Below are 16,653 nucleotides of genomic sequence, written 5' to 3' on the forward strand. Positions count from 1 at the left end.
AGCCACCTGGGAAGCCCAAGAATACTGGAGTGGGTAGCCTGGGCAAACTTTGTTGGACTTATGAACCAACTGGACTTACAAATGCACTCTCAGAATGGAACCTGACTGTATGTAGGGGACTTATTGTATTATATAAGGAATACTCTATTCTAACGTTGACTTAAGTTATTACTTTAAAAGGTACAAGGTGCTATCATTATCCATTAAAGTAAAAACTCGAGATAAACGACACAGGACAACTATATGCTAATATTGTGGGCCATGACTCATTACATATTTTATTCAAAGCTTAATTAATAATGTTTCTTCTTGCTAAGACAGCTTTTACTGACATTAGGTTCTACTGATTTTTGAGAAATAGAGCTGCTCCACACTGAATCCACTGGTCTTGGTTGCCTCCACATGGAATGCTGACATTGATCACCACACGATCCCTCTCAGCACTTGTGTAAACAGGCAAAGATATACACTCGTCAGGGGAGTACGGACCATATGCAGCCTGTTTAAAAGAATTAATTTTGTTTTAAAATACAGCAGTATACTGTTGAAGCAGATTAGTAGATAACCAAAGATATAAACATAAAACCCTCCCAAATAATACGATTTATTTAACATTTTATTATAAAATGTTTAAAATAAAGATTAGCATAATAAACCCCATCATTCAGCTGCAACAGTTATCAACTCATTGTATTTCATTTACAACCTTCCCCCAGCAACAAATATTACAGTATTTTGAACCAAATCCTACACAAAAAATTCACCTTAAATATTAAAATGTCTATGAATAAAATATAATCACAATAATATTATCACATAAAAATATGAACAATAATTCCTTAATATCACCTTATATCCATTATCTCATTAACCCATACTTTTAAAAAGACTTTTTCTAAGAACAGCGGTTCAAACAGAGCCTTCATTCTGTGGTCTGCTATGTCTCTTACATCTCTTGAATTTACAAGTTTTCCCTCCTTTATTCTTTGCAATTTGTTTGCTAAAGTACTATACCAAAGAGTTTCCCACATTCTAACTTTTGTTGGCTACATCCCCGAGGTATCTTGTCCTTTTGTTCTCTTTACTCTTGTAAAGGGATCTGGAGGTGAGTTCAGACTCAGATTATGTTTTTGGTGAAAACACTGCATAGGTAACAGTGTGTGCTTCATTCAAGAACAAATAGAGTGTGGCTGCCTCTCGTTTTTTATTGAAGGTTAACTGCTTTACAGAATTTTGTTGTTTTCTATCAAACCTCAACATGAATTAGCCATAGGTATACATATGTTCCCCCTCTCTTCAACCTTTCTTACATCTTCCTCCCCATCCAACCCCCCTAGGTTGATACAGAGCCCCTGTTTGAGTTTCCTGAAACATAAAGCAAATTCCCGTAGATATTAGGTACCATTGATGATGATATACATCTTATTTATATTTAAGATTACAAAATGATGATCTAATTACATTATTTCTTCATTTCCAAAGAGAAACATATCTATAAAGAAGAAATTCCACTTATCAATCATATGATTACCATGGAGGGAGGAAAGGCTAGATAAATGCTATTTAATTTCCCTTTATGTGCTTTTAGAACAATGAATTTTTTTCCTGTTATACTGAAAAGGTGATCAGTGACTACCTGTTTTTGAAGTATCATTATGAACTCGTAGATTTAAACATATTCAATGTGTTTCAATGTAATGTAACCATGATTTTATTGGTGTTCAAATTGTCAATTTTTGTGCAATGGGAACTCATTAATTTGGCCCCTGAGGGTTTTGTTTCTACATGTATCTAATCTCAGGAAGCATCCCTAGGGCCTTAGGAAGCATCACTACAAACAAAGCTAGTGGAGGTAATGGAATTCCACTTGAGCTATTTCAAATTCTAAAGATGATGCTGTGAAAGCGCTGCATTCAACATGCCAGGAAATTTGGAAAACACAGTGGTGGCCAAAGGACTGGGAACATCAGTTTTCATTCCAATCCCAAAGAAAGGTAATGCCAAAGGATGTTCAAACTCCTGTACAACTGACTCATCTCACACGCTAGCAAAGTAACGCTCAAAATTCTCCAAGTGAGGCTTCAACAGTATATAAACCGAGAATGTCCAGATGGTCAAGGTGGATTTAGAAAAGGCAGAGGAAGCAGAGATCAAACTGCATACATCCATTGGATCACAGAAAAAGTAAGAGAGTTCCAGAAAAACATCTACTTCTGCTTTATTGACTACACCAAAGCCTTTGACTATGTGGACCACAATAAACTGTGGAAAATTCTGAAAGAGATTGGAATACCAGACCACCTTACCTGCCTCCTGAGAAATCTGTATGCAGGTCAGGAAGCAACAGTTAGAACTGGACATGGAACAACAGACTAGTTCCAAATAGGAAAAGGAGTACATCAAGGCTGTATATTGTCACCCTGCTTATTTAACTTATATGCAGAGAACATCATGCAAAATGCCGGGCTGGATGAAGCACAAGCTGGAATCAAGATTGCCAGGAGAAATATCGATAACCTCAGATATGGGGATGACACCACCCTTATGACAGAAAGCAAAGAAGAACTAAAGAGCCTCTTGATGAAAGTGAAAGACAGTGAAAATGCTGGCTTAAAACTAAACATTCAGAAAAAAAGAAGATCACATCATCCAGTCCCATCACTTCATGGCAAATAGATGGGGAAACGATGGAAACAGTGAGAGACTTTATTTTCTTGGGCTGCAAGATCACTGCAGATGGTGACTGCAGCCATGAAATTAAAAGACACTAGCTCCTTGGAAGAAAAGCTATGACCAACCTAGACAGCATATTAAAAAACAGAGACATTACTTTGCCAACAAAGGTCTGTCTAGTCAAAGAATTGCTGCATTTGAACTGTGGTGTTGGATAAGACTCTTGAGAGTCCCTTGGACTGCAAGTAGATCAAACCAGTCAATTCTAAAGGAAATAAGTCCTGAATATTTATTGGAAGGACTGATTGATGAAGCTGAAGCTACAATACTTTGGCCATCTGATGTGAAGAACTGACTCACTGGAAAAGACCCTGATGCTGGCAAAGACTGAAGGCAGGAGGAGAAGGGGATTACAGAGGATGAGATGGTTGGATGGCATCACCGACTCGACGGACATGAGTTTGAGCAAGTTCCGGGAGATGGTGATGGACAGGGAAGCCTGGCGTGCTGTCCACGGGGTTGCAAAGTGTCGGGCATGACTGCATGACCTAACTGACTCTCTTATGTCCCTGCTGCTGCTGCTGTTAAGTCTCTTCAGTCGTGTCCGACTCTGTGGGACCCCATAGACAGCAGCCCACCAGGCTCCCCTGTCCCTGGGATACTCCAGGCAGGACACTGGAGTGGGTTGCCATTTCCTTCTCCAATGCATGAAAGTGAAAAGTGAAAGTGAAGTCACTCAGTCGTGTCCAACTCCTAGCGACCCCATGGACTGCAGCCCACCAGGCCCCTCCATCCACGGGATTTTCCAGTCAAGAGTACTGGAGCGGGTTGCCATTGCCTTCTCCGTCTTATGTCCCTAGTCATCTTCAAAAGCTTTTTTTCCTTCTAGTGTCTCAAGACACTGTAAGTTCATCTTGTTTATCTGCTGTCTCAGAAATAAAGGACAGTCATTACTCTGAAGATCCTCAGATCCTTTAATGAAAAAATGGTGCCTGCATGCATGCTCATTTGCTGAGTCCTGTCCAACTCTTTGTGACACCATAGACTATAGCCCGCCAGGCTCCTCTGTCTGTAAGATTTTTTCCAGGCAGGAATACTGGAGTGGGTTGCCATTTCCTCCTCCAGGGGATCCTCCAAACCCAGGGATCACACCTGCATCTCCTGCATAGTAGGTGATTCTTCACTACCGAGCCACCTGGGATGGTTCTAGGGACCACAGTCTGGGTGCTAGAAATGACCTATCATTTTCCTTCTAGGACTTTTTAGTGATTAAAGCTCAGAAACACGTATTTTTTAAAGAAAATCATCAGAAGTTCCTAATAATTCCAGTTCAAATTTAGGATTAATGTTATTTATTGAATATATAATTTTATTTAAAGTATGGATTATGTTTAGAGTTAGAATGAAACATAAGACAAAGTTGGACTCATTCTAAAATTTTACAAATGATAAATTAGAAACTTATGGAAAAATTTTCATAACTTGGTTAAGCAAGTGGCAAAGTTGTCATAGGTAGTACAGTTGAAAAAAAAAAATTGGCATTTGAATACTAGCTTGTCTAGGCGCTCCTGACCCTACAGTGTAGATTATTCTCTGACTATCAGTTTCCCTATCATCAAAGGGACATAAACAACACCTGAATCCAATGATATATTTAGGAGTGGAAAGTATTATTTATCCACATACCTTCAAATCTTAGGACTACATATGCATACATTGTCTTTAATTCTTACTAACTGTAAAATCAGTTTAAGAAAAGTCCCAGCTTTTTACCATCTACTACATGTCATGGATGGTGCTAGGATAGAGAGAAATAAAAATATTTTTGCTTCATGAAAAAATTTAAAACATTCTGTTTTTAAGAGTGGTATCATAGATTACTTTGCCAACAAAGGTTCGTCTAGTCAAGGCTATGGTTTTTCCAGTGGTCATATATGGATGTGAGAGTTGGACTGTGAAGAAGGCTGAGCGCCGAAGAATTGATGCTTTTGAACTGTGGTGTTGGAGAAGACTCTTGAGAGTCCCTTGGACTGCAAGGAGTTCCAACCAGTCCATTCTGAAGGAGTTCAGCCCTGGGATTTCTTTGGAAGGAATGATGCTAAAGCTGAAACTCCAGTACTTTGGCCACCTTATGCAAAGAGTTGACTCATTGGAAAAGACTCTGATGCTGGGAGGGATTGGGGGCAGGAGGAGAAGGGGACGACAGAGGAGGAGATGGCTGGATGGCATCACTGACTCGATGGACATGAGTCTCAGTGAACTCCGGGAGTTGGTGATGGACAGGGAGGCCTGGCGTGCTGCGATTCATGGGGTCGCAAAGAGTCGGACACGACTGAGTGACTGATCTGATCTGATCTGATCATATAGAATTTTGATTATCTTTTTCAAGCCTCATCTCTATTACTCAAACAAACATGAAAATAATGTTCTAACTTTTCTAAGTCCTTGATACAATTCAGTTAAGTCTCTTTAAAACTCATTCATTTCTAAACAATAACATAAGAAATGTACATGAGAAAATGTATTCTTTTTGAAGAATCATTATCTAAATAGATAAAAAAACCATCTGCCTTGAATCTTTCTAATTTTTTTCTCTATGTTTGTATTGATGATTCTGTCAGTTACTCATCCACTCATTTACCAGCATTTATGTGCTAACATTGTCCCTGGAATTATAAAGGTTAAGAATTTCAATATATATTCAAATAGGGAAAAGAATAATCATCTTTGAAACTTATAATTTAGTTTGCTGCTGCTAAGTCACTTCAGTCGTGTCCGACTCTGTGAGACCCCATAGACGGCAGCCCACCAGGCTCCCCTGTCTCTGGGATTCTCCAGGCAAGAACACTGGAGTGGGTTGCCATTTCCTTCTCCAATGCATGAAAGTGAAAAGTGAAAGTGAAGTCGTTCAGTCATGTCCGACTCTTAGCGACCCCATGGACTGCAGCCTACTAGGCTCCTCCATCCATGGGATTTTCCAGGCAAGAGTACTGGAGTGGGGTGCCATTGCCTTCTCCATAATTTAGTTTAGGAAATAGCATACACATCAAATATTTAGAATGCAATTTCTGGAAAAATTAGTACTTTACAAAATCAAAGTAAACTACTACTCTGGGATATATTAACCTAACAAGGATTAATGGAGAGAATGAATCCTGAGTGGGGCCTCAGAAAAAATATGGAACTTGGTGTAAAGAGAATTTTCAACCATTTTTAGTCACTGCCTAATCTCTTCCCTCTTTTCCAATTCTGCTTAAATGGCAAAGCTTTAGGATTCAGAAATTCCTGTAATTTTCATAACACCTCAGCCGTTCCTAAAGTTAGTACCTAGTGCAAGCTTTCTTTAGGTATTGCCTTTAAATTCTTCAGCAAAGAGCAGACAAACATTACATATTTGTTGAACTGAAATGATGTGAATCTTTGAATGTCTATTTATAATCCCAGGAAAGGTCTTCAATTATCTTTCTCTGCCACCTGATATTTGCTTTGTTTCATCTAACTTCTATGGTCAAAAATGAAAATAAAACATCACACTGAAATGTTTTATAATGCTATCACTTTCTATTCAGAAGATTTCTTTATATCTCTTCATTTTAACACCAAGCAATTTTCTCTTTAAATCAAGAATCTAAGAATAATGCCAAGTTGATTCTTTGAATATTCAGTATCAATTTACTAGTGTTTGTATATATTTCCAAATCCTTCCAACCTGCTTTTGGTTGTAGGCTTTATGTTTAAGTGAGGGTACAAATCTCCCCAGCAAAAACCCACAGTATTTTAAAAGCAAATTACCATAGTTGCTTCTTAACATTTAACTGTTCAAAATCTTGTACATGGTAAATGTTAAAACCTCCTGTAAAAAAGTTAAATGGACTTGCTCTTAGGTAACCAATAAATAAATGACCAAAGTAATAGAGCTAAGTGCTTTGTCATTCTCACTCAGCATATCTTATGCAGACAGAAGTTTCATAAATATTGTTAACTGAATTAAATTCTTATGGCACAACTCCCTCTTTAATATGTTTATCTTAATAGAAAAAGCATAAGACCCTGCTGGGCAGAAATATTTGGATGAAACTAAAATTTTATTAATTATTAATAAATATACTAAGAGCTCAATGCAAAAAAAGAGATACATTAGAAGGACTTCAAATATTTCATATTATATTACATAAACAACTTAGTTTGAAATTATTAAAATTAAACATATAAAAACCTATATATTGTGATTACTCACACTCATGCCTAGGCCCTAGGGAAAGTGACTTAAAAGTATATACATACCGCAAATAGAAGGCAATATGCTAATAAGTAAAAGAAGCTGTTTACAAAGTCAAATGGTGATACTAGGTATCACTTAGCCAACAAACCAAAGAAAATAACAAAATAAAATAACACCAGAGAACAAACAAAAAAACACCCAAATTAACCCCAGGTGAATCATGATAACTATTTTGCCAATATCAATTCAAATTTCACTCTAATAAAACATGTGAGGGCAAACTTCACATGATGAGAAATAGCTTTATGCATAAGGTCCAACTTATTTGTGCATAAGGTCCAACCAACTTCTATTATGAACCAAGTCAATGAACAGCTATTCGCTTTAGAAAAGAAGATGTGAGGAAATCAGAAGTTTAATGTACATAAAAATGGCATTATGAGTAATGCAACCCTGAAAAAAATAACTATTTCAGAACAGGAAATTAAACAACCTGCCAACAATAAATATTTTGAAAGACTCTGTTCTGTCAAGAATGTCTAGCTACTCTTTGAAATGTACTTTGGTAGAGAACTACTTCACTGTTTTTCAATAATACAATGCTAACAACACTGCTTTCAGAGTAAGTCCTTAAGAAAAAAAAGTCACATAGAAAAAATAGTACTTTTTAGTATTTTTAAATCAGAGTATATAAAAGGCAGAGTTTTCAGCATATATCATTTTATACTGTGAGGGGTATGTGTAATCATTTTATAGTCATAATTTCCCTGGGAATGAAATGGTTTCTAAAGTTGAACTGGCAACTGTGACACCTCTTGGAAGGTATAGGCCTGTGGGGTTCAGGCTGGTCCAGAATTTCTATGTTACTGTGGGGCTGACAGACCCTAAGTAATGCTTTTCACTGGAAAAATAGATGAAAGGCAAACTGACTTCTATGGAATTTAAGAACAGGGCATTATAAAGACTGACCTACCTAACTATTATGTGGAACACTAGATCCTGATTGAGGTGGGGTGCAGGTGCAGGAAAAGGGTTGTTTGTTAGGAAACTTTTGGGAATTCTCAGTTTTTAACATTCTCAAAAACACCATGAATTTCTAAATTTAAATTTGTATACTGAACAAGTTTTCTGAGAACCATTATGGAAAAATGCAGTGTAGAACACTTTGGAGAAAGTGAATGCTTTTTTGGGTAAAATCCCTTAGGGGAATCTTAATTTGGACCTATGTTAATTTAACCCCCAGGACTGAGCTGGAACTGGAAGAACCTTAAGAATCTGCATCATGAATGAATGAATGAATGAACGCTTAACTGAATCATGTGAGTGTAGGATATATTACTTGCTGAACATCAATAATGGTAAACAGAAACACTAGGAAATCAGCACCAGCGTTGCACTACCTTTTAATTCTTTTGGACATTCCTACTTAGAATTTTGTTAGCTGACAAAGTACATTACATATAACAGAAGCAATAGTAAACCTCCTACTTTCCTCAATAAAAGTCTTAAGAATTAGCTGTTCATATCCTTTGTTATAAGGGTGGTGTCATCTGCATATCTGCGGTTATTGATATTTCTCCCAGCAATCTTGATTCCCGCTTGTGCTTCTTCCAGCACAGCGTTTCTCATGATGTACTCTGCATATAAGCTAAATAAGCAGGGTGACAATATACAGCCTTGACGTACTCCTTTTCCTATTTGGAACCAGTCTGTTGTTCCATGTCCAATTCTAACTGTTGCTTCCTGACCTGCATATAGGTTTCTCAAGAGGCAGCAAGGAGATCCAACCAGCCCATTCTAAAGGAGATCGGTCCTAGGTGTTCTTTGGAAGGAATGATGCTAAAGCTGAAACTCCAGTACTCTGGCTACCTCATGCGAAGAGTTGACTCATTGGACAAGACCCTGATGCTGGGAGGGATTGGGGGCAGGAAGAGAAGGGGACGACAGAGGATGAGATGGCTGGATGGCATCACCGACTCAATGGACGTGAGTTTGAGTGAACTCTGGGAGTTGGTGATGGACAGGGAGGCCTGGCGTGCTGCAATTCATGGCGTTGCAAAGAGTCGGACATGACTGAACAACTGAACTGAACTGATCCTTTGTTAAATATTACCATGTAAGTTCTTCGGTCTTTCACAACCTAAAATGCTCTTTTATGATGTAAACACCATGCACCTCACAGCAATGCGGTGCAAATGACTGGCTATGCAAATGACTGGGCCTCTTTCCACTGAAATAGAGTTGTTCAGGACTTTCAGATGTCAGATGCACGTGTGCATGCACGCTCAGCGCTGTCCAACTCTGTGCGACTCCAGAGACTGCAGTCCGCCGGGCTCCTCCGTCCATGGGATGCTCCAGGCAAGAGTACTGGAAAGAGTTGCCATGCCTTCCTCCAGGAGATCTTCCCAAACCAGGGATCAACCTGTATCTCTTGTGGAACCTGCACTGCCCTTCTTTCTCCTTGTTGCTGCTGCTGCTGCTGCTGCTAAGTCGCTTCAATCGTGTCCGACTCTGTGCGACCCCACAGACGGCCTCCTACCAGGCTCCTCTGTCCCTGGGATTCTCCAGGCAAGAACACTGGAGTGGGTTGCCATTTCCTTCTCCAATGCATGAAAGTGAAAAGTGAAAGTGTGTAAGTGTAACACACTTAGTTGTGTTCTCTTAGCAACCCCATGGACTGCAGCCTACCAGGCTCCTCCGTCCATGGGATTTTCCAGGCAAGAGTACTGGAGTGGGGTGCCATTGCCTTCTCCGTCTTTCTCCTTAGGTATCAGATAGTATGATGCAAATAGTTTGTGGAATAACCTTATTCAGGCCCAAAAGGAATTAGCTACCAAAGTTCTGAACTTCCTGATTTTATTTAAGCTTACTAAATGATTCTGCACTTTCTGCAATAAAGTAGCTGTAAGAGTAAGTGGAAAAAGAGCTCGTTTACTTGTTTATGTAAGTTGATGTTGATGCTTCCTTCGATTTTATATTGGTTCCTACCCTCTTGGTAAAAATGCATTAAAATATGATGATCCCCACCAAATTCTGAAAAGCTTATTAAAGACAGATATAGCTGGCATAAAAAATAATTTCTTGAACAAAATAATACTTAACTCAAGCAGAAGTTGGAGAGTTTGACAGTTTATACAGAGTCAGCAAACTTTTCTGTAAGACGCCAGATAGTAAATAATTTCAGGATTTATGGGCTATATGTCTTGGAGGTAACTATATCTTTAACTCCACTACAGCAGTCTGGAAGCATCTACATAAATGAGCAGAGCTGTTTTCCACACAAAATTTTCTTCATGGACACCAAAATTCACTTAATTCATTTCAGTTAACTTACATGTCATAAAATACTATCTTTCTGAGTTTTGCATCTATTTAAAAAGATACAAGTCATTCATGATCACATTACTGTGGGCTGCACAAAAATAAGCAGTGCACTGGATTTGGCCTGTGGACTGCAGTTTCCTAAACACTAGTTTATACTATAGGTTGACTCAGTATCAGGCCCAAGATTTAAGAGAAATAACCTGAATTTGAAACTTACTTGCCTACCTTGATCAAGCTACACAGTCTTTTAAACTTAGGTTTTCTGAGTTTACAAAGGAGATGATCACATTTTTAATGTTTTAAAATGTTTTTATAACAATATTTTCCTATTTCAGTATTTCCTATTTCAAATATTTTTGGAAGGTCTATCTTATATTCTAAACATCCTGTACAGTGTTTGACACATAATCAATACAGATAAATATTCATTGCTATTATTCAAACACTAATGCTACTATTGGGGGACCTATAACAAATCACTTAGTTTACCAGATTTGCAGTTTCTTCCTCAACAAAACATAGAGAAAAACTGCTCTACCAGACTCCGAGGATTACTGTGGAAACATATGTGATTGTATTTCACTCTATGTCAATCTTCAGTTCTCTCAGTGCTACACCAATTCTCTAAAACTAAAAATCTGATCTTACCACACACCTGTTCTGCATTCTTAATGACTTTCTATTGATCATAAGGCAGGCTCAACTCCTTGGCATGGCTCCAAGGCTTGTCATACTTGGGCTCAGCTTTTTTTTCTGACTACATCCCCTATCATTCTTCGATTTGAACCATTCCAGTACATTCCAGATGTACTATACTTGCACTTCCCAGAACAACCTAAATTCTTTTCATATCTCCATGCATTCAAAACTACGTCCGCTTCTATAGAGAATGCATTTTTGAATTTGTCCTTGAACTTTTCATACTTCTATTGTGAATACAGTTTGGGGAAGATTCTTCCTTTCCCTGTGAGATCATCAGACTTTCCCTCTTCTGCTTACACATGATAGAGCTGAGGTCTCCTTCATCTGCCAAAACATTTTATGTAATCCTCCATAAATGTACTTCTGTAACTTTGAACTGAATAGTTTCTCTTCCCCTTTGTCTCTACTCAACAGAAGATTCTTTGAAGGAAGACATTTATTTTGTTACCCTACTCTTCAGAACATGGTATATAACAGGAACTTAAGTATTGAATGATGATTGAAAGCACTTAGTGGAGAAGGCAATGGCACCCCACTCCAGTACTCTTGCCTGGAAAATCCCATGGATGGAGAAACCTGGTAGGCTGCAGTCCATGGGGTCGCTAAGAGTCAGACACAACTGAGCGACTTCACTTTCACTTTTCACTTTCATGCATTGGAGAAGGCAATGGCAACCCAGTCCAGTGTTCTTGCCTGGAGAATCCCAGGGACGGGGGAGCCTGGTGGGCTACTGTCTATGGGTTTGCACAGCGTCGGACACGACTGAAGCGACTTAGAAGCAGCAGTGTACTATAAAGTACCATATGAAATAATTATCATACTATTATAAAAACATTTAAAAATGTTCACTTCAGGATAAGTCAGACTTACCACATGTACTAAGTAACCATGTAAGTTAGTAACTTACCCTGGTGAGTACTTCACAGATACAGGGGCTCAACATGGTTCTATAGGAAACACCAGTCTCCACTTTCAAATGAGGCTCATTGAGACCAGGCAATTAGCCCCAAATCACCCAGATCATAAGTTTGAGAGCTGAGAATGGGATTTAGTCTGTTAGACTCCAAAATTCTGTGTTCTGAAACACTTAGCAACATGTCCCATATTCTCTCTCCTCTTAGTTGATCCAGGAGAGGCAGTCAAAACAGTAAGGTTATATGGGAAAATGAGCCTCACTTAAGGAAGGAGGGGAAAAAAAGAGGTGGGGAAGCACCTTAAATCCTTCCATTATGTGTCAGGAAAAAGTGCAAAAAGCCTTGGAGGAAATCCCTTTTACAAAAATAATAAATTCATCTTATCTTTCAATAATCTCTTTTATTGACTATGCCAATTCATTTTATCTCTTTACATGAACTATTTTTTGAATTAAATTATTTTTAGCTTTCCATTCCAGTTCTTTTTTTTAAAGTATGGTAAATAAAATGGTATAGAAATGATACTCAGACCACAGTGTTGTAGAAGGATAAATTCCAAGTCTTACAAGGTTATGTTGCTTTTTATACAGCCCAGTACAACACTGCATTTTTGATTTGCATTCAGATAATGGTCAGTTATGTGGGTATTGCTTGAGGTCATTGTCTTCTGCATTTATGCCTACTCAGGTATTCTCCATGCTCTCTATTTTATTGCTGGGATTTCTCTATAACTGAGGAGAAGGCAATGGCAACCCACTCCAGTACTCTTGCCTGGAAAATCCCACGGATGGAGGAGCCTGGTAGACTGTAGTCCATAGGGTTGCAAAGAGTTGGACATAACTGAGCGACTTCACTTTTACTTTTCACTTTCATGCATTGGAGGAGGACATGGCAACCCACTCCAGTGTTCTTGCCTGGAGAACACTGGGCAAGGGATGGGGGAGCCTGGTGGGCTGCCATCTATGGGGTCGCACAGAGTCAGACATGACTGAAGTGACTTAGCAGCAGCAGCAGCAGCCCCATAAGGGAACCAGTTTATACGTGTCCTACCTTTCCTCTTCATCAAGGTCACCATATGGCTTTTAATTTTGTTTGCCAAAGAATTAACACTTTACATAATTAAAAAATTGGCATCATATACAACTTTATATGTTATCTTAACCTTAACTTTTATACATAACTTTCAATATGGTTCATACACTTCATGTGCGTAATCCATAACTGATTGATATACCAATTTCTTACATGAATCAATAGCTTGATAGAAATAAAATAATTTCACTTTCTCTCATTTCATAAGAGAAAATGAAGCTTATATGGCGGGGGGAAATGGAGAGTTTCTCAGAAATGTATGTTCTTTTAGGTCAGAGGATGCTCTTATATATCTCTGAGCAGTAACTGCTATGGTTTTATTAGTTTCTATTTTAAAATACATATTCTTATTTTTTTTTTATTTTTTTACTTTACAAAAGGAATTATAATAATTAGAAAATTCAATGAAATATTTCCCAACTATAAAATTATTTTTTTATAGTAAACAGTATAAGAAATTGTTTTGTTGGTGAATATATACACAATCAAAATTTTAAGCTTAAATGTATTCATACTTACATTTAAAAATTCTATTGTTAAGTAAAAGTTACACACTTCATCTACAAATATGTCCTACTTTAAAGACAAATATCCCTCAAGTTCCATTGTTAAAAAATTGAAGGTTTTAAAAGGGAAAGTGAAAGTCACTCAGTCGTGTCTGACTCTTTTGGAACCCATGACTACACGGTCCATTGAATTCTCCAGGCAAGAATACTGGAGTGGGTAGCCCTTTGTTTCTCCAGGGGATCTTCCCAACCCAGGGATCGAACCCAGGTCTCCGGCATTACAGAAGAATTCTTTCTTTACGAGCTGAGCCACAAGGGAAGCCCCTTAAAAGGGAAAAGTTAACTTAGTAAGTCTCTGTCAAGACAGTTTTCTTCATTTGCCAATCAGGACAAGGTATGATATGAAAGCCAGATGTGTATTAACATCGTGCTGCTTTCAATTTCTGCATGCTTAGATATACGAAACACATTTAAGTTATGTGACTACATATTTCCTCATTTAAGCTATGTGAACACATTTCCACATTTGAAAATAGGAATAATAATATCCACCTTTCAGGGCTACTCATAAAAGTATATAAGGTAAAGTATATAAAACATTTAGCACATTGCTGAAAATAACAGGAACATTGGTAGTTCACATAACTATTTAGCGTTTTTTTCTTTTCAGACTAAAGCTTATTTAGAAATTATGATGTTATTCTTTTCATAACAAAATAAAGGCTTTAAAATGTCCTATCAGTTCAGTTCAGTCACTCAGTCACGTCCGACTCTTTGCAACCCCACAGACTGCAGCACGCCAGGCCTCCCGGTCCATCACTAACTCCCAGAGATTACTCAAACTCATGTCCCTTGAGTTGGTGATGCCATCCAACCATCTCATCCTCTGTCATCCCCTCCTCCTCCCACCTTCAATCTTTCCCAGCATCAGGGTCTTTTCAAATGCATCACCTCTTCATATCAGGTGGCCAAAGTATTGGAGTTTCAGCTTCAGCATCAGTCCTTCCAGTGAATACTCAGGAGTGATCTCCTTTAGGATGGACTGGTTTGATCTCCCTGCAGTCCAAGGGACCCTCAAGAGTATTCTCCAACACCACAGTTCAAAAGCAGCAATTCTGCAGCACTCAGCTTTCTTTATAGTCCAACTCTCACATCTATATATGACTACTAGAAAAACCATAGCCTTGACTAGACAGACCTGTGTTGGCAAAGTACTGTCTCTGCTTTTTAATATGGTGTCTAGGTTGGTCACAGCTTTTCTTCCAAGGAGAAAGTGTCTTTTAATTTCACGGCTGCAGTCACCATCTGCAGTGATTTTGGAGCCCGAAAAATAAAAGTCAGCCACTGTTTCCATTGTTTCCCCATCTATTTGTCATGAAGTGATGGGATCAGATGCCATGATCTTTGTTTTCTGAATGTTGAGTTTTAAGCTAACTCTTTCACTCTCCTCTTTCACTTTCATTAAAAGGCACTTTAGTTCCTCTTCACTTTCTGCCATAAGGTGTCATCTGTATATCTGAGGTTATTGACATTTCTCCTGGCAATCTTGATTTCAGATTGTGCTTCATCCAGCCCAGTGTTTCTCATGATGTACTCTGCATATAAGTTAAATAAGCAGGGTGACAATATACAGCCTTGACATACTCCTTTCCCAATTTGGAACCAGTCTGTTGTTCCATGTCCAGTTCTAACTGTTGCTTCTTGACCTGCATACAGATTTCTCAGAAGGCAGGTCAGGTGGTCTGGTATTCCCATCTCTTGAAAAATTTTCCACAGTTTGTTGTGATCCACACAGTCAAAGGTTTGGCATAGTCAACAAAGCAGAAGTAGATGATTTTATTAAACTCTCTCGCTTTTTCTGTGATCCAATGGATATTGGCAATTTGATCTCTGGTTCCTCTGCCTTTTCTAAAGCCAGCTTGAACATCTGGAAGTTCACAGTTCATGCACTGTTGAAGCCTGCCTTGGAGAATTTTGAGCATTACTCTGCTAGAGTGTGAGATGAGTGCAATTATGCGGTAGTTTGAGCATTCTTTGGCATTGCCTTTCTTTGGGATTGGAATGAAAACTGACCTTTCATGTCCTGTGGCCACTGATGAGTTTTCCAAATTTGCTGGCATATTCAGTGAAGGACTTTAACAGCATCATCTCTTAGGATTAAAAATAGCTCAACTGGAATTCGATTACCTCCTCTAGCTTTGTTCATACTGATGCTTCCTAATGTCCACTTGACCTCTCATTCCAGGATGTCTGGTTCTAGGTGAGTGACCACATCATCATGGTTATATGGGTCATAAAGATCTTTTTTGTATAGTTCTTCTGTGTATTCTTGCCACCTCTTTTGAATATCTTCTGCTTCTGTTAGGTCCATACCATTTCTGTCCTTTATTGAGCCCATCTTTGCATGAAATACTATCTTGGTGTCTCTAATTTTCTTGCAGAGATCTCTAGTCTTTCCCAGTCTATTGTTCTCCTCTACTTCTTTGCATTGATCACTGAGGAAGGCTTTCTTATCTCTCCTTGCTATTCTTTGAAACTCTGCATTCAGATGCTTGTATCTTTCCTTTCCTCCTTTGCCTTTCGTTTCTCTTTTTCTCTCAGCCATTTGTAAGGCCTCTTCAGACAACCATTTTGCCTTTTTGCATTTCTTTTTCTTGGGGATGATCTGCGCCTTGTCTCCTGTACAATGTCACAAACCTCCATCCATAGTTCATCAGGCACTCTGTCTATCAGATCTAGTCCCCTGAATCTATTTGTCACTTACACTGTATAATCATAAGGCACTTGATTTAGGTCATACCTGAATGTTCTAGTGGTTTTCCCTACTTTGTTCAATTTCAGTCTGAATTTGGCAATAAGGAGTTCATGATCTGAGCCACAGTCAGCTCCTGGTCTTGTTTTTGCTGACTGTATAGAGCTTCTCCATCTTTGGCTGCAAAGAATATAATCAATCTGATTTCGGTGTTGACCATCTGGTGATGTCCATGTGTAGAGTCTTCACTTGTGTTGTTGGAAGAGAGTGTTTGCTATGACCAGGGTGTTCTCTTGGCAAAACTCTGTTAGCCTTTGCCCTGCTTCATTCGGTACTCCAAGGCCAAATTTGCCTGTTACTCCACACATTTTTTGACTTCCTACTTTTGCATTCCTGTCCCCTATAATGACTGTGGGCAAGAATCCCTTAGAAGAACTGAGTAGCCATCATAGTCAAGAAGTGTCCAAA

At 38.5% G+C, this 16,653-nt stretch overlaps 1 protein-coding gene across 2 annotated transcripts in view; it reads right to left on the reverse strand.

Moving 5' to 3' along the window:
- Positions 1-244: 244 nt before the first annotated feature.
- The window catches only part of DYNC2H1 (dynein cytoplasmic 2 heavy chain 1), a 397,795-nt gene continuing 381,386 nt past the window's right edge, over positions 245-16,653 (reverse strand). For both annotated transcript variants that reach the window (XM_070803297.1, XM_019975614.2), the window contains one exon: positions 245-499. In XM_070803297.1, coding sequence (XP_070659398.1) covers positions 341-499 — 159 coding nt within the window. In that variant the 3' untranslated portion in view covers positions 245-340. The remainder of the gene's footprint in view (positions 500-16,653) is intronic.

This window comes from Bos indicus, chromosome 15 (assembly GCF_029378745.1).
Source record: "Bos indicus isolate NIAB-ARS_2022 breed Sahiwal x Tharparkar chromosome 15, NIAB-ARS_B.indTharparkar_mat_pri_1.0, whole genome shotgun sequence".
Classification (NCBI taxonomy): domain Eukaryota; kingdom Metazoa; phylum Chordata; class Mammalia; order Artiodactyla; family Bovidae; genus Bos; species Bos indicus.